This window comes from Ovis canadensis, chromosome 25 (assembly GCF_042477335.2).
Source record: "Ovis canadensis isolate MfBH-ARS-UI-01 breed Bighorn chromosome 25, ARS-UI_OviCan_v2, whole genome shotgun sequence".
Classification (NCBI taxonomy): Eukaryota; Metazoa; Chordata; class Mammalia; order Artiodactyla; family Bovidae; genus Ovis; species Ovis canadensis.
Genome location: NC_091269.1, coordinates 46,922,994 through 46,948,588, shown reverse-complemented (window position 1 = coordinate 46,948,588; position 25,595 = coordinate 46,922,994). Strand labels below are relative to the sequence as shown.

The window sequence follows — 25,595 nt, the reverse complement described above, 5'->3', positions numbered from 1 at the left end:
GTTTTTTCCTGTTTTTTTTTTTTTTTTTTTGGTCGATCTGATTTAATTTTCTTTCTGTCTGTCAAGGATTCCTAAAACTGTGTAGTCCAGGGATGGCATTTCTTATTCTTGGGCTGTTATAGCATTATTGTTTTATTGATGATAAGGATAATCATTTAGTATCTTTCTGTCATTTCATATGCTGGAAAGAGGTAGATATTTGAGCTCAGTTTGCCTTCCTTGGTCCAGTGACCCAGCCTCTGTGCTGTTGATTTCCTTTAAATCACTGTAGGGGAAAAGTTAGTCAAATGATTTGTCAGTCCTCATGACCTCTGCTCATAATATTCCTGTGTTTAATTGTTTCACGTACTCAAGGAAAAAATATATAACAAGAATTCTCACTAATTTTATATAGTAGCATAGATTAGTCTTTTTTCAAGACTCAGAGACTAAAATGACATAAACCTGTCCTTGAAAAGGAGACTTCAATTTGTCATCTGGTATTCCCTGTCATATTCAATAATACAAATCAGAAACCTGAGGGACATTCCGCTTATCTTCTCAGAGACATATTGATCAGAGATACCGCATTCTCCAATGTCTCTCCTTCTTAAAAATCTTTCCTCCCTTTGGTATTCTGATTTCTAGCTCACTGACTCTTCCTTCTTAGCTTCCTGCATTGCATCTCTTTCCCCTGGTGGTGGTGGTAGTTACTAAGTCATGTCTGACTGTTTGCAGCCCCGTGAACTGTAGCCCACCAGACCCTTCTGTCCATGGGATTTCCCAGGCAAGAATGCTGGAGTGGGTTGCCATTCCCTTCTTCAGGGGATCTTTCCGACCCAGGGATTCAAGCCAGGGCTCCTGCACTGCAGGCAGATTCTTTACCATCTGACTCACCACCGAAGCTCCTGTCTTTCCTCTATCTGTTGCTTAGTATAAAGGTTCTGTCCTTGGTCACCTTCTTTTCTTAATCTGTGTTCAATTCCTAGGGAAGGGTTATCATCCATAAATTTGAGGGGAAGGGTATCATCCATGAATTTCACATGTAAAGTCTGACATTCTGAAATTCAGGAGAGGGGGTCTGAGCTAGAGCTGCTGAATTAAAAGTCTTCAGACCCCTCTCCTGAATTTCAGAATGTCAGACTTTACAATTACCTACTGATTTCTCTATAATGAAATTCCACTCAACATTTTAAAACTGAACTTAACATCTTCCTTTTATTTTATTTTGGATAGTGGCATCACTCATTCATAAATCACGACATCTATAGAATCTATATTACTTCCATGACTGCTCACCCAGACTCTGACACTAACCTGCAAATTGGAACTGCACCAAATCCAGCCTTTTCTATATCCTCAGTGAGTGCCTTTGGAATCTCTCTTCTTAGCTTTATTCTTACACTTTATCACCTTATAATCTCTCACTTGGAACATTACAAGTAGACTTGTAACTGCCTTTGCTTCCCTCCAGTTCTGCCTTCCCACTGCTTGCAGAGTGACTTAAAAGTAAATATGATCTCATCTCTTCCCCTGCTTCAGTTCAGTTCAGTTCAGTCGCTCAGTCATGTTCAACTCTTTGCGACACCAGGGACTGCAGCATGCCAGGCCTCTCTGTCCATCACCAACTCCCAGAGTTCACCCAAACCCATGGCCTTTGAGTCAGTGACGCCATCCAACCATCTCATCCTCTGTCGTCCTCTTCTTCTCCTGCCCTCAGTCTCTCCCAGCATCAGGGTCTTTTCAAGTGAGTCAGCTCTTCACATCAGGTGGCCAAAGTGTTGGAGTTTCAGCTTCAACATCAGTCCTTCCAATGAAGAGTCAGGACTGATCTCCTTTAGGATGGACTGGCTGGATCTCCTTGCAGTCCAAGGGACTCCCAAGAGTCTTCTCCAACACCACAGTTCAGAAGCATCAATTCTTCGGTGCTCAGCTTTCTTCACAGTCCGACTCTCACATCCATACATGACCACTGGAAAAACCATAGCCTTGACTAGATGGACCTTTGTTGGCAAAGTAATGTCTCTGCTTTTCAATATGCTATCTAGGTTGGTCATAACTTTTCTTCCAAGGAATGTCTTTTAATTTCATGGCTGCAATCACCATCTGCAGTCATTTGGGAGCCCAGAAAAATAAAGTCAGCCACTGTTTCCACTGTTTCCCCATCTATTTCCCATGAAGTGGTGGGACCAGATGCCATGATCTTAGTTTTCTGAATTTTGAGCTTTAAGCCAACTTTTCCACTCTCCACTTTCACTTTCATCAAGAGGCTCTTTAGTTCTTCTTCACTTTCTGCCATAAGGGTGGTGTCATCTGCATATCTGAGGTTATTGATATTTCTTGTGGCAATCTTGATTCCAGCTTGTGCTTCCTCCAGCCCAGTGTTTCTCATGATGTACTCTGCATAAAAGTTAAATAAGCAGAGTGACAATATACAGCCTTGACATACTCCTTTTCCTATTTGGAACCAGTCTGTTGTTCCATGTCCAGTTCTAACTGTTGCTTCCTGACCTGCATATAGGTTTCTCAAGAGGCAGGTCAAGTGGTCTGGTATTCCCATCTCTTTCAGAATTTTCCACAATTTATTGTGGTCCATACAGTCAAAGGCTTTGGCATAGTCAATAAAGCAGAAATAGATGTTTTTCTGGAACTCTCTTGCTTTTTCGATAATCTAGCAGATCTTTCAGTGTCATTTCTGGTTCCTCTGCCTTTTCTAAAACCAGCTTGAACATCAGGAAGTTCACAGTTCATGTATTGCTGAAGCCTGGCTTGGAGAATTTTGAGCATCACTTTACTAGCGTGTGAGATGAGTGCAATTGTGTGGTAGTTTGAGCATTCTTTGGCATTGCCTTTCTTTGGGATTGGAATGAAAACTGACCTTTTCCAGTTCTGTGGCCACTGCTGAGTTTTCCAAATTTGCTGGCATATTGAGGGCAGCACTTTCACAGAATCATCTTTCAGGATTTGAAATAGCTCAACTGGAATTCCATCACCTCCACTAGCTTTGTTCATAGTGATGCTTCCTAAGTCCCACTTGACTTCACATTCCAGGATATCTGACCCTAGATGAGTGATCACACCATCATGATTATCTGGGTCGTGAAGACCTTTTTGGTACAGCTCTTCTGTGTATTCTTGCCACCTCTTCTTAATATCTTCTGCTTCTGTTAGGTCCCTACCATTTCTGTCCTTTATTGAGCCCATCTTTGCATGAAATGTTCCCTTGATATCTCTAATTTTCTTCAGGAGATCTCTGGTCTTTCCTATTCTATTTTTTGCCTCTGTTTCTTTGCATTGATCACTGAGGACGGCTTTCTTATCTCTTCTTGCTATTCTTTGGAACTCTGCATTCAGATGCTTATATCTTTCCTTTCCTCCTTTGCCTTTTGCTTCTCCTCTTTTCACAGCTATTTGTAAGGCCTCCCCAGACAGCCATTTTGGTTTTTTGCATTTCTTTTTCTTGGGGATGGTCTTGCTCCCTGTCTCCTGTACAATGTCATGAACCTCCATCCATAGTTCATCAGGCACTCTGTCTATGAGATCTAGTCCCTTAAATCTGTTTTTCACTTCCACTGTATAGTCATAAGGGATTTGATTTAGGTCATACCTGAATGGTCTCGTGACTTTCCACACTTTCTTCAATTTAAGTCTGAATTTGACAATAAGTAGTTCATGATCTGAGCCACAGTCAGCTCCCGGTCTTGTTTTTCGTGACTGTATAGAGCTTCTCCATCTTTGGCTGCAGAGAATATAATCAATCTGATTTCGGTGTTGGCCATCTAGTGATGTCCATGTGTAGAGTCTTCTCTTGTGTTATTGGAAGAAGGTATTTGCTATGATCAAATCTTGGTAGCCTTACTAAAAAAATTCATTCCTAGAGCTTTTCGTGCTACCAGAAATACTTTTTCACCTTTGAAAAACAGAAATATGTTGAAGAACATGATTTTAAAATATTTAATAAAAAACATAAAATTTTTTTCAGCTCTATATTTAAATTACAGAAATAATCATAAAATACACTGGCAATAAAAGCACCCTAATCTCACTCACTCATGTGCAACTATTAATAACATTTCGGTATAAAACTTTCTGATTCCTTGTCTATATGTATTTGTATTCATACTTGCCCTCAGAAAGGAAGGGCTCTAACTTTGAGATAAGATTTTCTTCTTGGCTTTATCTCTAAACTATGGGACCTAGAAAGAGTTATTTGACTCCTCTGTATGGAAATAATTAAACCTGACCTTCTTACCATGAACAGTAATGTGAGATTCAAAAGAGATAATGTGAAACCTGGGGAGGCCACTGGCGTTTTGAAATTTCTGTGTAATTTTACTCTTTTATAGCAGTGCAGCCTTGAAGTTAAAGTATTTGTCGCGGAGCCCTTATTGACCCCAGCCCAGATCTCAGGAGGCAATCTTCTGAAGGTCACATTGGAGGCTGCCTACTCGGTGCCTGAATCCTTCATTCCAATAGGGCCGCTGCAGAACTACATGGTTGGTATGCAAGTTCCGTCAGCTGGAGAGGTAAAGACTTACAGCCCGATATTCATACAGATTTAGACACTCGTATGGCTATCTCTTCTTCTCCTTCTAAGATTTTATTCAAAGCAAGCTCTGTTAACAGCTGAGTTTTTTAGGCTCAAAAAAAAAAAATCGTTCACTTTTGTTTTACACATAGATGTTAATTTTATAGTTTACATGTTACATATAGTCTGTGTATAATTTATATCAATAAATACATATTTATTGTGGAAAATATGTAAATCACTTAAAAACTGACAATTTTTGGAAGTCTTATTTCTACAAAGATTACTTTTTGCATATATATTGTAAATTTTGTATAGTGTTTTACATTATAGTCTTTTACTTCCAAGTTATTTTCTTAGTCCAGATTTCTATAGAACGATGTGTATGGGTCTTTTGAGGCTCTTAAAAGAGTTTTTCAAATTGCTTGTTAAAAAAGTATAATAGTTTCATCTGCTTTATTGCCATTTTACACTTTTTACGCATAGAAATCTCCAGTTCCTTTTTGCCATTCAGCGCTCCCACCTGCAGTGCAATTTCTCTAATATTTACCAACTCTTGTTATTTTCTTTTCTCATAATAGCCATTTTAATAGGTATGAAGTAGCAAACCTTGTATTTTGATTTATATTTCCCTAGTGAAATAAAAATTAAAGGTTGCTGAGCATCTTTTCATGTGCTTATTGGCCATTTTATATCTTCTTTGGGGAAATATCTATTCAGGTGCTTTGCTCATTTCTGACCTGGGTTGTTTGTCTTTTTGTTGTTGGCATTTTAGGAGTCCTCTGTATTTTTTAGCTGTTAATCCCTTATCAGCTGTGTGATTTGTAAGTATTTTCTCCCCTTCTGTTGGCTGCCTTTTCTTATGCTGGTTAGTATCTTTTGATGCCCCAGAGTTTTCAATTTTGATGACGTTCTATTTATCCATTTTTTAATTTTGTTATAACGAAGAAATCATTGCCAAATGCGATGTCTAGAGGCTTTTCCCCTGTGTTTGCATCTAACAATTTTACAGTTTTAGCTCTTATGTTTTGGCCTTTGATCCATTTTTGAGTTAATTTTTGTATATGGTGTTAGGTAAGAACTAATCTCATTCTTTTGCATGTGAATAACTAGTCTTCTTAGAACCATTTGTTGGAAAGACTGTCCTGTCCGTATTGAATGGTTTTGACATCCTTAATTTTGTCAATTTTTGCTAGCATTATTGGGTGTTTTTTTTGAAGAGCAGATTTTCAAAGATTATTACTCTACTATCCCGTAAAGGCCCCTCCACAGAAGTTTTAAAACTTAACTCAAAGAATTAGAATAGTTGACTTACAGGTTATGCCAATTTTAACTTTTATAATAGACTACAAAATTGCTTTCCATAGTTATACCAATTTACATTTCCATCAACTATGTGTAAGAATACCATTAACTTTACAGTGCTGTCAACAGTTAATATTTTCAGACTTTGACTCTCCCAATCTGCAGTTTAAAGTGATATCTCATGGTTTTAATGTGCATTTCACTTATTCATGATATTTGGCATGTTTTTATTTAAATGTTGGATTTTCTAATTTGCTTTTCTCTAAATTGTCTGTTTATAGACTTTGCCAATTTTCTGTTGCAAATTTATTTTAGATGAATTGCAAATATAAGAATGTTTATATTTTTGGCCTTTGTCACATTTGTTTTGTAAAAGAATTTTTAAAAAGATGCATCATGACTCTCATATAAGTATAAAATGAAATAAAGGGATTAAACCAATTCAAACAAGAATCTGAACAAATGGCCCAGAGTTGTTCAGAGGTAAGGTTGCTTACCTTTTCCTGGTAAGTGAAAGTGAAAGTGAAGTCGCCCAGTCGTGTCCGACTCCATGGACTGTTGCCTACCAGGCTCCTCCCTCCATGGGATTCTCCAGGCAAGAGTACTGGAGTGGATTGCCATTTCCTTCTCCAGGAGATCTTCCCGACCCAGGGATCAAACCCGGGTCTCCTGCATTCCAGGCAGATGCTTTAACCTCTGAGCCACCAGGGAAGCCCCTATTTCCTGGTAAGCAACCAGGAAAGTTATAATATGTTTGCTGATAATTCAAAACTTATCATCAGCCATAGGGGAATAATGAGTTATACTTTTACTGGACAAAATACATGTGCATATCTATGGACAAGAATAATTTGCATTATTATCAATTTTCTATAAATTAAAGAATTATAAAATAGCACAAAGACAAATGAAGGACATAGGCCCCTCTTTAGACTCAGCTAATCCCAGAAGGGTCTGTTAGACAATATCTGATACTCCATTGAAAAGACACTTCGGTAATCTTTTTTTGTCCACTTCAGAGTCTTTTACAAAATTTCCTGTTACATGGTATTTATTTCTATAGAAGGACTATCCCATCTTCTTCAAGAACGGAACTCTGAAGGTTGGAGGGGAAAGAGAACCTGTTCCTCGGCCCAAAAAATGGCCTATTGCCAATATTCTGGCTCCTGGAGCTAATAACATTCCTGATAGTTTCATCGTTGGTGGTCCTTATGAGGAAGAAGAAGGGGAACTCAACCACCCTGAGGTGAAAGAATTAGATGGTTTTTTGGTGGTAATCTCATTGCACTGACCTATGATAAAACATGTTTACAGTTTGTAAATCACTGTAACTCATATACACCCATTACCTTTTAAAACAGTTATGTCAAAACAATTATCTATAAAAATCTGATTAAAATATTTCCTGACAAGTCCAACAACCAAAATAATTGATTTAATTCATATTTTACTGTTTATCTCATTTGCAATTTATTTATTTATGAGTAGGTTATAATATAGTCGCAAGTTGAAAAAGCATGAAGAGAGAGGCAGTTACAGTCTCCCTGCTCTTCCTTGCCTCTTCTTCCTAATTCCTTCCTCGATCATCACCCTGATAGTTAACCTTCACTATAGTTTCTTGTGTTCCCTTTCAGATACTTTTTTTATGAATATAAATAAAGCAAAAGTACATAGTCAAAGGAAGACGCAGAAGCAAAAATGTTTAGAAAAGTAAAGTTTCCTAAAGATTCCTCACAAAGGGCGCAAGGGAGTCTGATTTCGGAAAGACTGGCTTATAGACATCGACATAGTAAAAGCCAGGGATCAAATTGTTTTTCTTTAGGGAGTCTGGATTTACAGAAAGTATTCAAAGTCTTGCTGTTTTCAGAACTAGAACCTGTCAGGAAGACTATGCTATTTTTGCTTTATTTCAAGTGTGAAGTGTTTGTTTATTTTTAACTGAGTATCATATAAAGTGCTTAATCATATTGGAAGCACAGAAAATATGTTTTTTCTTCACATATTCACACACACAAATACCTACATGTATTCTTTCCTTGTCATTTTTTTCCACAAATGGTGACATACTCACATACTTCTGCAACTTGTTTTTTTTTGCTTTATAGTATATGGTGGAGATTTTTCCTACCTAAGTATACGAAGAGCATTCTCATCCTTTTTCTTTATTGGTACTTGCTGTATGATATGAAATGGTATGAACATCCTTTAATTTGCTTAATTAGTCTCCTGTTGATGGACATTTAAGTTGTTGAAATTATTCCTTTGGTTCTTCCTTCCTTCCCTCCTTCCCTCTCTCCCTCTGTTCCTTCCTTCGTATTTTTCTACAACGTATGTTTATCAAGGGCATAGGAAATTCTGTAAACACATTTGCAAATGTGTCTTGAACAAACCTAATCATTAGTGGAAACATTTGATGAAGTAATTTTATAGTGAGTGGTTGAATTACTTTAGCGTCTGATTCTAAATATTTTAAATAGAGCCACTTGGGAAGCCCAGAGATAAGGCTAGCAGTATTTTTAAAATATTGTGTAGTGTCTTTTCTCATCATTGTGATTACTAAAAATTCATGCTTTACTTTTATTAATATTTTCACCTAGATCAGATATTTTATTTTAGATATTTAGATTTTATGTTCCATTTTAGTTTGAGTAACTAGTTCTCAACCTTGGTTGCTCATCATAGTCACGTGGAAAGCTTTTAAAACAACAGTGGCCAAACTCTAACCAGATCAATTGTATAAGAATTAACTTTTAAAGTAATACCAATGCCCAAGTTTTGATTTTTTGTTTTTGAAAGCTTCCAGATAATTCTAATATGCATCCAGGGTTGAGAATCACTGATTGAGGTTACGTGAATGAATATTTGGCAGTTAGTATTGGATTGATAAAAGGATAATATAAGTAATTTATTCTGTGTACTTTATTAATAGTGAAGTACTCAAAACTTTAAGATGGTGTTAGTGCTTTTAGTAGTAGTCATACTTAGAGTAGTAATAGTAGCAGTAGTAAAACTATTATGATCAAATCCATTAAAAGAATGCCCTCCGAGGGAGCTGGAGGCAACCATGCCATACTGAGAGAATAAAAGTCTCTGTCTTATGATTTTCTAGGATAGGGAATTTAGGAACCAAGCAGAATGCATGAAGAAAAGGATTACTTGGGACTTGGAAAGTCGCTGCTACCTTGATCCTCCTGCAGTGGTCAGGTAGGAAGAGGGAGGGAGTATGTCTAACCCATAGAGACTGTGGGAAGAAATGTTTTACTATACTTTTATTTACAGTTGAGTTAAGGTGATCTGAGATTCTCTTCTACCACATCTGCTAATAGCAGGCTTCCAGTGATGGTGGTTTAACCATGGTGGATTCTTCTCCTTCATGTAAAAGAAGGTCAGACCTAGTATGTATGGTGGCTCTACAGTACTATTAGGTATGCAGGCTCTTTCTCTTTGCTCTACCTTCTTTAACGTGTACATTCCATACACAAGGTTATCTCGTGGTTCAAGATGGCTTTTTGGATCTCTAGCCTGCACTGTCACATTCCTGGCAGAAAGTTGGAAGAGGCAACTGCTCATGGATTAAAAAAGGACACATGCTGGCTGTATTAGCCCTTTTTGTAGAACCTTCTTTCATCTCGCTGCCCGTCTCTCAAAGAAAAAGAGACTTAGGAAAGAGTGGTTTTGTTGGACACATTGTCACCCGTACCAGATCAGGATTTATTTACTAAAGCAGAACATGACACAGTTTTGTGTGGTTAACTGTCAATCTCTGGTCACAGTGACCTAGTGATTAGGGAGAAGTGAGACATAAAGGATTATCAATATATGTATTATCTGAATGAAAATAAATACATTTTTAAATTAATAGGATATTTTTAGAACAGTTTTAGAATTATGAAAAAATTGATCACATATTCCAGAGTTCCTATATACCCAGTGTGATCGTAGTGTATAATATAAATGTGCATTGTTAGATTTGATTTGCTGATACTTCATTAAGGATGTATTGTTGCTATTATTACTTTGAACAGTTATCTATTTGACTAATTAAAAGTAAGAAAAAATTTAGATTTCTTTTACCTAAATCTGTTTCATTCTTATTCTCTTCTTGTCTTATGGATCCACATTTCCAACCCATCTCATATCTTTTTCTGTGAAGACTTTTAGCACTTCATGCATCACAGGTTTACTGGCCACAACTTGTTTCCATTTTTGTTTGACTAAAAGTCTATTTTTCCTTCATCTTTGAAGGATAATTCCAGTAGATATAGAATTCTAAGTTGGTAGTTGGTTTCTTTCAGAACTGTAAGTATTACACATCATTCTCTTCTTGCTTGCATGATTTCTGAAAGGAAATCCAAGATAATTCTTATCCTTATTCCTCTATAGGTAAGTTTTTTTTTCCTCTGACTTCAAGATTTTCTTTCTGTTTGGCTTTCTACAATTTGAATATGATATACCTAGGTGTAGATTTTATATATATATATATTTATTTATTATGCTTGGTGCCCTCAGCTTTCTAGATCTGTGGTATCTGTCATTAATTTGGTAAAATTTGCAGCCATTGTGACTTCAAATATTTCTTCTGCTCCTTTCTCATTTTTTTGCCCCTTCTGGTATTCCTAGATACCTTCTGTAATTGTCCCACAGTTCTTAGATATTCTTTTGTGATTAAAATTTTTTTTTCTCCTTTCTGTTTCAGTTTGGAAAATTTTTATTGGCTCAGTTGCTTCAAGATCACAGATTTTTTCCCTCAGTTATGTCCAGTCTGTTGACAAGCCCATCAAATTAATTTTTCTTTTTTGTTAGTGTTTTTGCTTTCCGCCATTTCCTTTTGATTCTTTCTTAGAACTTCCATCTCTCTACTTATATTACCCATCTGTTCTTACGAGTTTTCTACTTATTCCATTAGAGTCCTTATCATATTAATCAATTATTTTAAATTATCTACCTGATAATTTCAAAATCTGTGTCATATCTGAGTCTAGTTCATATGATAGCTCTGCCTCTTCAGATGGCATTTTTCTTGCCTTTTAGCATTTCTTGTAGTTTTTTTCCTTTGAAGGCTGGACATTATGTTTTGGATAATAAGAAATGTGATGATTGGGTTTTTCAATGTGAGGTTTCATGTTAACTGGGTTGGGAGGTAGGCTGTATTTAATACTTACTATAGCTTTAAGTGCTAGAGGCTTCAGTGTCCTCTTACTCCTTCCCTGTTGTCTTTGGATTTGCTCAGAGCTTTTTCCCAAATAGGGTATGTGTTTTGCAGATTCTCAGTTATAATTCACTGTTATTATACTGGATCCTGTTGAATGGTGGTAAAGTGTTGGGGAAAGGAAGTTTTCTATAATCCTGTTATTAAATCTCAGTATTTCAATGAGTTTGAGTCCCGAGGTTGTAACTTCATAAGTGTGTCTTTTTTTCTTCCTCTTCTCATGTGAGAAAGGAAGGCTAAAGAGGGCTAGAGTTGTCTCATTGCCCTTTCCCTGGGTCAAATAAAACTCTGATGAAGTAGTTTCCCTTACAGAGCAGGCCTTTATTACAGAGAACACTCTGGACATATTTTAATACAGTTACTTTTCCCTTCTTTCTTGCTAAGACAATTTTTCTCCTGTTTTCACCATAAGAATCTGATGGAGCTCCTTGATTTAAACCCTAAGAAGGTGTGGAGACTCCCTAAGAGTGGGCACCCAGGAGTTTTTAACTCTCTGGTTAGTTCATTCTGTCTCCAGCAGTTTTTCACAATTGTCTTTAAAGTGTTTCTACCAGTTAAACTGGCTCTAGTGGCTTCTGATGCCTGTAAGCTAATCTTAGCTATGCTTCTCTGTACTTGCTTGTTTCTCTATTTTTCAAGGTGGTGATTTGCCATATGAACTTAATTCTTAGGTGGATCTAAGAAGTCATTGATTTTTTTATTTGAACAGCTTTTTTCTTGTTGTAAAGACAAGAATGACAGCTTTCAAGCTCTTTATGTGTCCAAGGTGACACTGGAAATCCTACTGTGATTACTTTCACAGTAGAAATAAATGTATTTTGTACTTTGTGCAGACTTGTTTGATTATTTCTTTAGAATTAATTGCTAGAAGTAGAATTTCTGGGTCAAGGACTATGAACATTTTAAAGACTTTTGATTTATATTGTCAAACTGCTCTCAAAAACTACAATTTGCTTTTCCTAGCAATATAGGATAATTATTTTTGGAATTTCATAACTATGAGAAGATTTTAAAAGTTCACATACCGAATAAGAATTTTTGCATATAAGTATTCCATTGCTTTTAAAGAGCAAGATACTTCATTTTAACCTTAATTATACTAATCTCCTTTTTGCATATAATGCTAATGGGCTGATTCTTAATTTGCAGTTTTCAGAAGCGAATTGCTGATTGCCGATTTTGGCCTGTAGAGATCACAAGGGTTCCTCTGGTTGCTGTGCCCAAAGGGAAATCTGCTAAATTTGAAAAGGTAAATTTGTTCACTTAAAAAATATTTGTAGAAGAAATGCTGTGTCAGACCCAGCCTGTTACTCTGCTTCTGATTCTGATACCAAAGGAAACTGTGAACTGTGTGGCTGTTCCCTAGGGTAGCCAGCTCATCCTAATTTGCTTAATATTAATAATTTCCCAGTTTTAGTGCTGCAAGTCTCCTGTGTCAGGAAACTCCTCGTTCCTGGCAAATCAGAATGACTGGTAACCCTAGTTCCCTGTTGTCCACTAAAAATTATTTAGGCTTTATTCTCAGATATCCTGTTTCCCTTTAGCCCTTTGTTATAGTTTTACCACAAGTAAAACTATGAAATAGCCTTTGAATACACCAAAAGTAGCTAAATATTGGCTGTACGGTTCAACCTAATACATCTTCCCAAATTTATTTTAGACTGACCTACTTAAAATGTTTTAGCCTGCTAATTTTCGTAGATGTGCTACTATTCTGAAAAGATATAGCTTTGATGAGCCTGGAACAAGTTCTCTACTGTTTTTTGTTTGTTTATGATAAAAAGAAATGCATTTGTCCGAGTGACTCTGTTTCTAATTCATCCCACTGATGATGCCAACAGTTGCTTCCTATCCTGCTGAAAAGGAAACCACAGGAAGTAGGTCAATCAATGTCTACTGCAGAAGACCTTTATTTATTTAATTTATTTTTTTCATTAAAAAAAAATTTATTTATTTATTTATTTGGCTGCTCTGGGTCTTAGTTGTAGCATGTGGGATCTAGCTCCCTGACCAGGGATCGAACCTGGGCCCCCCGCACTGGGAGCTCAGAGTCCCAGCCACTGGACCACCAGGGAATTCCCAGAAGACCTTTTTTTAAAAAAGTTGAAATATAGTTGTTGCACAATATTGTTAGCTTTTCAGGTGTACTGCATAATGATTTGACACTTCCATACATTATGAAGTGTTCACCATGATAAGTATAGTACCATCTGTCCCCGTGTAAAGTTATTACAGTAATATTGACCACATTCCTTATGTTGTATATTATTACAGTATATCTCTGTGACATATATTACATAACTGGTTGTGTGGACCTCTTAATCTCCTTCAGTTGTTTCCTCTCACCCACTGAATGACCGCTCCCTTCGGGCAACTACCCGTTTTTCTCTGTTTTTGTTTTGTTTTATTCTTTCTTTTTGATTCCACATACAAGTGAGATGATGTGGTATCTGTCTTTCTGTGTCTGACTTATTTCACTTAGCATAATACTTTCTAGATCCATCCATGTTGTCACAAATGGCAAGATTTCTTTTTTTATGGCTGCGTAATATTCCATTGTATATGTAGGTGTGTATGTGTGTGTATACATATACACACACGTATATGCCACATCTTCTTTGTCTTTTGTCTGTTTAGATAAAGTTACGTATCTATTTTTGGCTTTGCTGGGTCTTTGTTGTACATGGGCATTTCTCTGGCTGCGGTGTGTGGATACTACACTCTAGCGGAAGTGCACCAGCTTCTCATTGCTCTGCTTGTTGCAGAGCATGGGCTCTAGAGTGTGTGGGCTTAGTTGCCCCATGGCATGTGGAATCTTCTGTACCAGGGATGGAACCCATGTCTCTTGCTTTGTCTGATGGATTCTTTACTGTTGAGCCACCAGGGAAGCCCTTTCTTTATCTATTGATAGACACTTAGGTCACTTCCATATCTATTTTACATAATCCTGTGATGAATATTGAAGTACATATTTTCTTTTCCAGTTAATGATATTGTTTTCTTCAGGTAAATACACCAAAGTGAAAATGCTAGATCAGATGGCAGGTATATTTTTAATTTTTTGTGGAACCTCCCTAGCGTTTTCCATAACAGCTCACCAATTTATAATCCCATCAACAGTACATTGTTGTATTGTTGTACTGAGAAAAGACTTCCCTTTTCTCCACATCCTTGCCAGTGCTTATCGTCTTTTGATGGCAGCCATTCTGACAGGGGGCTTCCCACATGGCTCACTGGTAAAGAATCTGCCTGCCAAGACAGAAGACACAGGTTCGATCCCTGGGTCGGGAAGATCCTCTGGAGGAGGAAATGGCAACCCACTCTAGTTTCCTTGCCTGGACAATTCCGTGGACAGAGGACCCTGGTGAGCTACAGTCCATGGGGTTGCAAAATGTTGGACACAACTGAGCACACGTGCATGGTTTCTTACAGGTGTGAGATATTTCATTGTGGTTTTGATTTGCATTTCCCTGATGGTTATTGATATTGAACATCTTTTCACATATCTGTTGGTCATCTGTATGCCTTCTCTGGAAAAATGCCTATGAACGTCCTCTGCCCATTTTTAAATCCAGCTGTTTGGGGTTTTTTTTTTAATTATTATGTTGTGTTGTATGAGTTCTTTGTACATTTTGGATATTAACCCCATTTTGAATATATAGTTTGCGAATATTTTCTCCCGTTTAGTAAATGGCCTTTTCGTTTTGCTCGTAGTTTCTTTTCCTGTGTAAAAACTTTTTAGATTAATATAGTCCAATTTATTTATTTATTTTTTTAGTCCAATTTATTTTTACTTTTGTTTCCCTTGCCTGAGGAGTCTTATCCAATAAATATTGCTGTCAAAGAGTGTATTGCCTCTGTTTCCCTCTAGAAGTTTTATGGTTTCAGGTGTTACATTTAAGTCTTTTATCCATTTTGAGTTTAGTCTTATATACATTTTGAGAAAGGCCAGCTGATTCTTTTGCATGTCAAGTTTTCCCATCACCATTTATTGAGGAGGCTGTATTTTTCATGGTGTATCCTTCTTTTCTGTGTTATAAATTAATTGACCATATGAGTGTTATTTCTTTACTCTCCATTCTGTTCCTCTGATCTATGTGTGTGTTTTTGTGCCAGTACCATACTGTCTTTATTACCCTAGCTTTGTGGTATAGTTGAAGTCAGGGAACATGATATCGTCAGCTTTATTCTTCTTTCTTGAGATTGTTTTGGTTATTCAGAGTCTTTTGTGGCTCCTTTTAGAGCCTTTAGAGCCTCCTTTTGTGGCAAATTTTAGAATTATTTGTTTTAGCTCTGTGAAAAATGCCCTTAGTATTTTGGCAGGAATTGCATTGAATCTTTAGTGCCTGCAGAGTAGTATTCTAACGATATTAACTCCATCAATCCATAAGCATGGTACATTTTTACATTTGTTTGTGTCGTCTTCAGTTTCTTTCCTTAGTATCTTGTACTCTTCAGAGTACAGGTCTTTTGCCACCTTACTTATATTTATTCCTAGATAGTTTATTTTTTTTTTTGATGCATTTTTAAATGAGAGTGTTTTCTTATTCTTTCTGATAATTCATTTTAGTATGTAGAAATGCAGTGGATTTCTGATATTGATTTTATATCCTGCAAATTTATTGAATTCATTTATTAGTCCTAGTAGTTTAGGGATGGCATCTTTAGGATTTTCTATGTACAATACCATGTCTGCAAACAGTGGCAGCTTTATTACTTCTTCCTTTCCAATTTGTATTCCTTTTTTTTCTTTTTGTTTTCTGAGTGCTGTGCCTAAGACTTTTAATACTATGTTGAATAAAAGTGGTAAGAGTGAGCATCCTTGTCTTGTTCTTGATCTCAGAGGAAATACTTTCAGCTTCTTACCTTTGAGGATGATGTTGGTTTTGGATTTGTCATATATGGCCTATATGATGTTGAGATGCATTTCCTTTATACCCACTCTCTTGAGGGTTTTTAATCATAAATGTATGTTGAATTTTATCAAATGCTTTTTCTGCATCTGTCAAGAAGATCATATGATTTTTATTCTTCAGTTTGTTAATGTAGTATATTGCATTGATTGATTTGTGGATATTAAGCTCCAGGAGTTGGTGATAGACAGGGAAGCCTGGCATGCTATAGTCCATGGGGTCGCAAAGAGTCGGACACGACTGAGCAACTGAACTGAACTGAACTGAACCCATTCATATATCCCTGTATTAAGTCCCAGTTGGTCATAGTGTACAATTCTTTTAATGTATTGTTGAATTTAGTTTCCTGATATTTTGTTGAGGATTTTGAAATTTATATTCATCAGGGATATGATTTCTAAAACAACATAATGTTATCCTATGAAGACAGGACTTTAAGTTTGATTTCTGATTATTGTTTTTGTCTTGTTTTCTTCTTTTTTTTTTGGTTATGCGGCATGTTCATTGCTGAGCATGGGCTTTCTCTAGTTGTGGTGAGTGGGGGCTACTCTGTAGCTGTGGGCTTCTCATTGCGAAGCACAGGCTCTAGGTGTACGGGGTTCAGTAGTTGTAGCATACGGGCTCAATAGTTGGTGGCTCATGGGCTTAACTGCTCCATGGCATGTGGACTCTTCCTGGACCAGGGATCAAATCCATGTCCCTGCAGTGGCAGGTGGAGTTTTCTCCATTGTACCACCAGGGAAGTCCTTAGATATTGTTATAATCAGCAAAATCAAAGAGATTACTTTTAACCTTGTAGAAATTAAATGTGTTTTCCTTCATTTAATTGATTTTTTTCCTTGTAAATGTTTTCTATGGCAAACCATACAACCATTAAGAATTATGTTAACGTATATTTATTGACATGTTCTTCATCTATGTAATGAGAATTTAGATGAGGGCAGGGTTGACAAATATATGATGGCAGACTGTCATTCATCCTCCTTCATCCATGGCAGATAATACTGATCGATCAAAATATCCTTTCCTTTTGAACCCATCCTTTTGAATCCAGATAAGGATGTAGAATCTTTGTCAACACAGTATTATAAAACACCTCCACTAATATCAGAATTTAAGCATAAGTTAAATCCTGTTTGTCATCACTGGTCCAGATGATTTGTAAGGGTATTTTCATTTATATGAACCTGTGAACTAAAGCTAAGGCCACAGTCTGATTTCTTTTAAGCTTTTGTTATTGTTGTTATTGTTTTTTGGCCAAGTTTCATTTTTTCCTAAGAAGCAACATGGAGAAATTGACTCTTTGGTTGAGTATACATTATTAGAGTGTTTGCTGATCAAACTACTATCTTTACTGTTAATTAACACCGTTAATATATATTATCTCAGTGATCATGATATTATTAAACCCACTTATAAATAAATAAGCAGAGACCCAAAATGTCTATATAACTGGCTCAAATCAAGTAGCATAGCTAGTTCCTAAAGTCAGGTCTTTGCACTGCTCAGTCAGAGCTCCAGACCTTATGCTACATTACTCTGTAACACTAACAGCTATCTGTTTTTATTCCTTTAGACTGATGATGAAGGTCAGTTTTCATTTCATGGTGTGGCTTATGTTAATATGGTGCCATTGCTGTATCCAGGTGTAAAGAAGATTCGGGGAGCTTTTCATGTTTACCCTTACCTAGATAGTACAGTCTATGAAAAGGTAAGAAAAATTAGTATAGATGTTATCATCCTTATTTATTCTTATATATGTGTTTACGTATATCTGTAGCACACACATCTTTGCAGTTGATATTTGAAAACAGTTGATACCCTGGGATGTTAAATATAGAGCCTTGAAGTCTTTCGCCCTTAAATCTTAAAAACTTTAGGATAACAAAAACCCCAAACTGGAAACAACCCAAATTTCTATCAATAGGTATTCAGAAAAACAAATTATGTGGTATAACCATACAATTAAATACTATTTCGCAATAGAAAGGAATGAGCTATTAAATATGCAACATGGATGAATCTCAAATGTATTATGATAAATGAAAGAAACCAGACAAAAGAGGGTGCATACTGAATGATGCCAATGAAATACAGTTATCAGAAAGTAGAAAGCAAATCAATGGTTGCCTGGGAACAGGGATAGAGGGAAGAATGGATTACAAAAGAAATATGAGAAAAAATTTAGAGAGGATGAGAATATTGGTTATTCTGACTGATGAAATCATATACTTTAAATATGTAGTTTATATTAAAAAGCAGAGACATTACTTTGCCAACAAAGGTCCGTCTAGTCAAGGCTATGGTTTTTCCAGTGGTCATGTATGGATGTGAGAGTTGGACTATAAAGACAGCTGAATGCCAAAGAATTGATGCTTTTGAACTGTGGTGTTAGAGAAGACTCTTGAGAGTCCCTTAGACTGCAAGGAGATCCAGCCAGTCCATCCTAAAGGAGATCAGTCCTGGGTGTTCATTGGAAGGACTGATGCTGAAGCTGAAACTCCAGTACTTTGTCCACCTGATGTGAAGAGCTGACTCATCTGAAAAGACTGTAATGGTGGGAAAGATTGAGGGCAGGAGGAGAAGGGGACAACAGAGGATGAGATGGTTAGATGGCATCACCGACTCAATGGACATGGGTTTGAGTGGAGTCCGGGAGTTGTTGATGAACAGGGAGGCTTGGCGTGCTGTGGTTCATGGGGTCTCAAAGAGACAGACACGACTGAGCGACTGAACTGAACTGATATAGGCATGAGTACTCAGTCAGATCTGACTCTTTGGGACCCTTTGGACTGTAGCCCACCAGGCTTCTCAGTCCATGGACTTCTCCAGGCAAGAATACTGGAATGGGTTGCCTTGCCCTCCTCCAGGGGATCTTCCAAACCTAGGAATCGAACCACGTCTCCTGTGTCTCTTGCATTGGCAGGCAGATTCTTTACCCGCTGAGCCACTGGGGAAGCCTCCTATATAGGCATACCTTATTTTATTGTACTTTGCTTTATTATTCTTCACAGATGTTGTATTTTCTTCTTACAAATTGAAGATTTTTAGTAACCCTGAGATGAGCAAGTCTGTGGGTGATATTTTCCAGCCGCATTTGCTTACTTTGTGTCTCTGTCACGTTTTGTTAATTCTAAAAGTATTTCAAACATTACTGTTTTATTTGTTATAGTGATCTGTGTTGTTACTAATCTAATCATTTTGGCCTTTTTTTTCAGTGAAGAAGTGAAGAAGTATTTTAAAATTAAGATCTGTACATTGGTTTTTGAGACATTGCTATTGTACACTTAATAGATTACAGTATAGTGTAAACATAGCTTTTATTTGCATTGGGAAACCAAAAAATCCATGTCTTGCTCTACTGCAATATTTGCTTTATTGATGTAGTCTGGGACCAACCTGCAGTATCTCTAAAGTAAGCCTATATTTGAATTTTACCTCAATAAAGTTAGATAAAAATCTTTAGAATAATGCAAGAAGTCTATTGTGTTCAATATGCAAAAATTTAAATCCATGTACTGATTAATGAGCTATAATATGGTTCTTGCAATTTTCAGATGTTAAAATATAAACTATTTAAGAGAAAAATAAGTTTTATCATGTTGCTTCTTAGGAGAAAGTGCAGCTTTATAAAAATCAATAACAAAAACACATTACTATTTCATCATTATTAGGACAGCTATTACTCAATAACAGAGTCATGAAAGACCCATCATCTCTATTTGAAAACCAAATGAATAATAAGCTCTGTATAAGTATCCTTTGAATCAGAAGTCAGGTTTATAGGGATGTGTCTGAAATAAATAATAGGATCAAAGGCCTTATATTCATGAAAACTTTTGGGGATCAATAATAGCAAAACTAAACTTAAGATTAAATGTCTAATAATACAGGATGGATTAATAGATTATTGTAAATAAAAATGGTAGAACCCGCACCCATTAAAAAGATAAGCATTATGGCTTCCCTGGTGGTCCAGTGGTTAAAGAATCCACCTTGCAACACGGGACACAGGTTCAGTCCTTGGTTCGGGAAGGTCTCATATGCTGCAGGGAAACTAAGTCCGTGCATCACAACTACTGAAGCCTACGTGCCTAGAGCCTGGGCTCCGCAAGAGAAGCCACCATAGTGCAAAGCTTGGCACTTCAACTAGAGAGCAGCCCCCACGCTCCACAATTAGATAAAGCTCAGTGCACAAGTGAAGACCCAGTGCAGCAAGAAAAGAAAGTAATGAAGTGTATATACTTAGGAAATAAAATTTTTTAAAAAGATAAACATTAATGCTTTGTAGATAATTAAATGCAAAAAAGGAAGCAAAAATTTTGCATATAGCATAGATCATGATAAATTCCTAGTGAGTTTACTAAAGTGAGTTAAATGTGAAGTCTATAGATACAGAAGTGGCTATTAATTAAATATATGAATTAAGGGAAGACTTCCTGTGCTTGAGAAGAATGAAAGGTATAAAAGATTTAGATTGCCAAAAAATAAAGATCTCCTATACATAGAAGACAGAGAAGGCAATGGCAACCCACTCCAGTACTCTTGCCTGGAAAATCCCATGGATGGAGGAGCCTGGTAGGCTGCAGTCCATGGGGTCTCGAAGAGTCGGACACAACTGAGCGACTTCACTTTCACTTTTCATTTTCTAGCATTGGAGAAGGAAATGGCAACCCACTCCAGTGTTCTTGCCTGGAGAGTCCCAGGGACGGGGGAGCCTGTTGGGCTGCCGTCTATGGGGTCGCACAGAGTCAGACACGACTGAAGTGACTTAGCAGCAGCAGCAGCATACATAGAAGAAACCACCACAAACCAAATTACAATGTACCTAAAAAATAAGGGCAAATGTTTAAATATGTATCAGAATCATGACTATTATTCCTAAAATATAAACTACTTTATCCTATCAGTCGTTTCAAGGTGCTCTGGGTGAGGGAAACAGTATATCATAATCAAAAGGTTATAGGCTTTGATGTCAGGCAGTTTCTAGATTGAATTCTGGAACTTCCAGACTAGCTGCCATTTACTGACTTACGGCAAGTGACTAAATTTCTCTCAATTTTATGTATTAGTAAAATGGAGACAGTACTTGTTTCCTATAATTGTTTTACATATTAAAAGAGAAAATACATAAAGCACTAGAGATATAGGTGACACACAGACATTTTTATTTATTACTTTTATTATATGCATGTGAAGAAGATTATTCAAATTATTCTTAGGAAAAACTTAAAAAACATGAACAGATACATGTGATAGTCTGTTAAATGAAAAAGGGTGTAAAACTACATCTACTGTGATCACAACTTTTTATAAATACATAACCATAATTTTTTAAATATATGAAAAGTACTTGAGAGGAATCACTTCTGGCTATGTCTGAGTGACAAGGTAGTCAAATTTTCTCCCCCTAGAAGCAACTATAAGGCTCAGCACATTGACAAAATGCCATTTCAGCACTCTGGAAATTGACCAAAACATCAACAAACTGAGAAGTATTAATGCATGAAAAACTGTGGAGTTTGAGGCATTCTTACCAACATCTGCTTCTAAACCACCTCCTCCTCCCTTTACTCTGAAAGTGAAAGTCACTCAGTTGTGTCTGACTCTTTACGACCCCGTGAACTATAGCACACCTGGCTTCCCTGTCCTTTACCCTCTCCTGGAATTTGCTCAAACTCATGTCCATTGAGTCAGTGATGCCATCCAACCATCTCACCCTCTGTCATCCCCTTCTCTTTCTGCCTTCAGTCTTTTCCAGAATCAGGGTCTTTTCCAATGAGTCAGCTCTTCACATCAGGTGGCCAATGTATTGGAGCTTCAGCTTCATCATCAGTCATTCCAATGAACATTCAGGGTTGATTGCCTTTAGGATTGACTGGTTTGATCTCCTTACTGTCCATGGGACTTTCAAACATCTTCTCTAGTACCACATTTTGAAAGCATTATATAGATATAACTTATATACAATAATAGTAGCATAAAGGATGGAGAGTAGAATGGAGCTGTAGTACAATAAAGTTTCCATTTTTACAAGAATTAAGTTAGGCTCAATGTGCAATAGATCAGGATTAGTTCAGATGTGTATTGTGATCTCTAAAGCAACCACTAAAAAATGTATGTGTGTAGGTACCATACGCATGGGAAGATCCCCTAGAGGAGGGCATGGCAACCCACTCCAGTATTCTTGCCTGGAGAATCCCATGGACAGAGAGGAGCCTGGCAGGCTATAGTCGGTAGGGTCGCAAAGAGTTGGACATGACTGAGCGACTTAGCACTCACTCACTCACCATACACATGCATAAAAGAAAATATATATTTATTTAATATTAAAAGAAGGCAATTAAAGGAGGAACAGAGGAGCAAAAAAGATAAGATATATAGAACACAAATAGCAAAATGTCAAATATAAATGTAAATATTTTAATAATAACACATGTGAGTAGTCTAAACACACCAGTGAAAGGGAAGAGGTTATGAGATTGGATTTTTTTAAAAAGTCGGGATTTGAGAAATCAAATATATGATATCACTTATGTGTGGAATCTAAAAAATAATACAAATGAATCTATATACAAAACATAAATACACTCAGATTTAGAAAATAAACTTATTGTTACCAAAGGGGAAAGGAAGTGAGGGGAGGGGTAAATTAGGAGTATGAGATTAACAAACTACTGTACATAAAATAGATAAGCAACAAGGAGTTACTTCAGAACACAAGGAATTGTTTTCAATATCTTGTAGTAACCTATAATGTAAGATAATCTGAAAAATGTATGTAACTGAGTCACTTTTCTGTATACCTGAAACTAACAACTGTAAATCAACTATATTTCAATAAAAAATCAAGATTCGATGATATGCTATCTATAACAAATACATTTTGATTCAAAGACATAAGTTGAAGTAAAAGGATGGAAAATATATACTATGCAAATAGAAACAGAGCTAAGTGGCTATATTTATGTCAGATAAAATAGACTTCAAGATGAGTAATATTATTACAGATATAGCGTGGCATGTCAATTAATCAGGAAGCTAAGATTTATAAATTATAGATTATTATATATAATACATGTTTAATAAATGTATGTACATCTAACAATAGAACCTCATTATGCATGAAGCCAAACTCAACAGATTTGAAAGAGGTAATAGGCAATTTGGCAGTTAACATTTAGAAATTTCAATATTTTACTCTTAATACTTGGCAGAACAACTATTTAGAAAATCTTTGTTAAATAAACAGAATTACTTTAATATAGACAATCTGCATTAAATATAAACATAATCTATATTAAACTTACCATATGTGTGTATGTGTGTGCTCAGTCATGTCTTTGCGCCCCTGTGAACTGTAGCCTACCAGTCTCCTTTGTCCATGGGATTTTCCTGGCAAGAATACTGGAGTGGGTTGCCATTTCCTCTTCCAGGGGATCTTCCAAACCCAGGGATTGAACCCATATCTCCTGCACTGCAGGTGGATTCTTTACTGCTGAGCCACCTGGGATTCCCCAGGTTTACCATGTGAAGTGAAGTGAAAGTCACTCAGTCGTGTTCCGACTTTTTGCAACCCCATGATCTGTCCATGAACTTCTCTAAGCAAGAATACTGGAGTGGGTAGCCATTCCTAGGAACCTACCAAGAGAACTGAAAACCTGCAGTTTTCACAAAGACATGTATATGTATGTTGATAGCATTATTCATAATAGCTAAAATGTCACAGCAATCCAAATGCCCACAACTAGTGAATCAATAAGCAAACTGTGGCACATCTACACTAGGGAATCAGTTCAGTTCAGTTCAGCCGCTCAGTTGTGTCCAACTGTTTGAGACCCCATGGATTGCAGCACAACAGGCCTCCTTGTCCATCAACAACTCCCGGAGTCCACCCAAACTCACGTCCATCGAGTCGGTGATGCCATCCAACTATCTCATCCTTTGTTGTCCCCTTCTCCTCCTGCCCTCAATCTTTCCCAGCATCAAGGTCTTTTCCAATGAGTCAGCTCTTCGCATCAGGTGGCCAAAGTATTGGAGTTTCAGCTTCAACATCAGTCCTTCCAATGAACACCCAGGACTGATCTGCCTTAGGATGGACTGGTTGGATCTCCTTGCAGTCCAAGGGACTCTTAAGAGTCTTTTCTAGCACCATAATTCGAAAGCATCAGTTCTTCAGCGGTCAGCTTTCTTTATAGTCCAACTCTCACATCCATACATGACTGCTGGAAAAACCATAGCTTTGACTAGACAGACCTTTGTTGACAAAGTAATGTCTCTGCTTTTTAACATGCTCTAGGTTGGTCATAACTTTCCTTCCGAGGAGTACTAGGGAATGCTATTTAACAGTAAAAAGGAAGGAACTACAATTAATGGAATATGCCAAAATCACTGAACTTTATTTTTCCAGAGCAAACTGGGAGAATCCATTTCTTTGTCTCTTTTGAACTTGCTGCTGAAACGGAACCTTATTTCACCTTTATTGATCATCTGCTCCATTCAGGAGCTTGCTTAGATGTTGCCCAGTGAATTCCGTTTTTAATATTCATGGGCTAGCAGTCTTTAGTACCATCCCCATAGCCTAAACAGAAAAGATCCAAAATTGTAAGTGCTTCATTCTGTTTCAACCAAGCAGAAAAACAGATTCTCATAGGAAGATGCTGTTTAGAGCTGGAAAGCGATTTTTTTCCCCCCAAAATCATGGAATTTTGATTGTACTGTAAATGGGTAAATTGTATGGACAACAAAACAACAAAGCTCTTTTTAAAAAGCAATGAACTACTGACACATGCTGTAACATGGATAAACCTCAAAAACATTATGCTGAGTGAAAGGAGCCACAGATGACTGCATATTGTGTAATACCACTCACATGAAATGTTCTCTTCCAGAGATGTTAACATTTGAAAAAAATCTGCATCTTAGAATATATGAAATACAGCAATTATGGTAGAGGTGGCAGGATTGTGAGTAGTATTTAGTATTCATAATTTTTCTTTAATATTGCCTTACTATCTTTTAGCAGGTTTATTAAGGTATAGCTGACATATAAATTGCATATATTTATTTTTTTCTCTTTTTAAAAAATTTTTATTTTTACTTTATTTTACTTTACAATACTGTATTGGTTTTGCCATACATTGACATGAATCCACCACGGGTGTACATGAGTTCCCAAACATGGATCCCCCTCCCACCCCATATCATCTCTCTGGATCATCCCCGTGCACCAGCCCCGAGCATCCTGTATCCTGCATCAAACATATATATAAATTGCATATATTTAAAGTGTACAATGTAAAACTTCTAATGTAGGTTTGCATATGTGAAACTATCACCACAATCATGAAATGAAAATCTCCATTACCCTCATCTGTTGCCCTTCTCTCCCTCCTCGGTCCACTCCTCCCCTCTTTTTTGGGGGAGGGCAGTCTTATTTCTTTCACTTATCATAGATTATGTTTAGATTCATCTTTGTTGTTTAATTATAAAGATTATTTTAAGATCCTTTTCTAGTTATTTATCTATAGTTTGAATTTTCCCATGCATAGTTTTACTTTAAACTTGCACTATTCTTCCAATTATAAGTGATAAGCCAGTAGTATTTAGATAGATAATATTTCTTGAACAGAAATAAATTCTGTTGCTTAGTCTGAAATTA

At 36.7% G+C, this 25,595-nt stretch overlaps 1 protein-coding gene across 7 annotated transcripts in view; it reads left to right on the top strand.

Moving 5' to 3' along the window:
* The window catches only part of CFAP70 (cilia and flagella associated protein 70), an 83,341-nt gene that overhangs the window by 10,561 nt on the left and 47,185 nt on the right, over window positions 1–25,595 (top strand). For 6 of the 7 annotated variants that reach the window (XM_069572045.1, XM_069572041.1, XM_069572043.1 and 3 more), the window contains exons 6-10: window positions 4,326–4,505; window positions 6,876–7,058; window positions 8,922–9,016; window positions 12,171–12,270; window positions 17,511–17,645. In XM_069572045.1, coding sequence (XP_069428146.1) covers window positions 4,326–4,505; window positions 6,876–7,058; window positions 8,922–9,016; window positions 12,171–12,270; window positions 17,511–17,645 — 693 coding nt within the window. The remainder of the gene's footprint in view (window positions 1–4,325; window positions 4,506–6,875; window positions 7,059–8,921; window positions 9,017–12,170; window positions 12,271–17,510; window positions 17,646–25,595) is intronic. The other variant, XM_069572042.1, reaches the window with a different exon arrangement.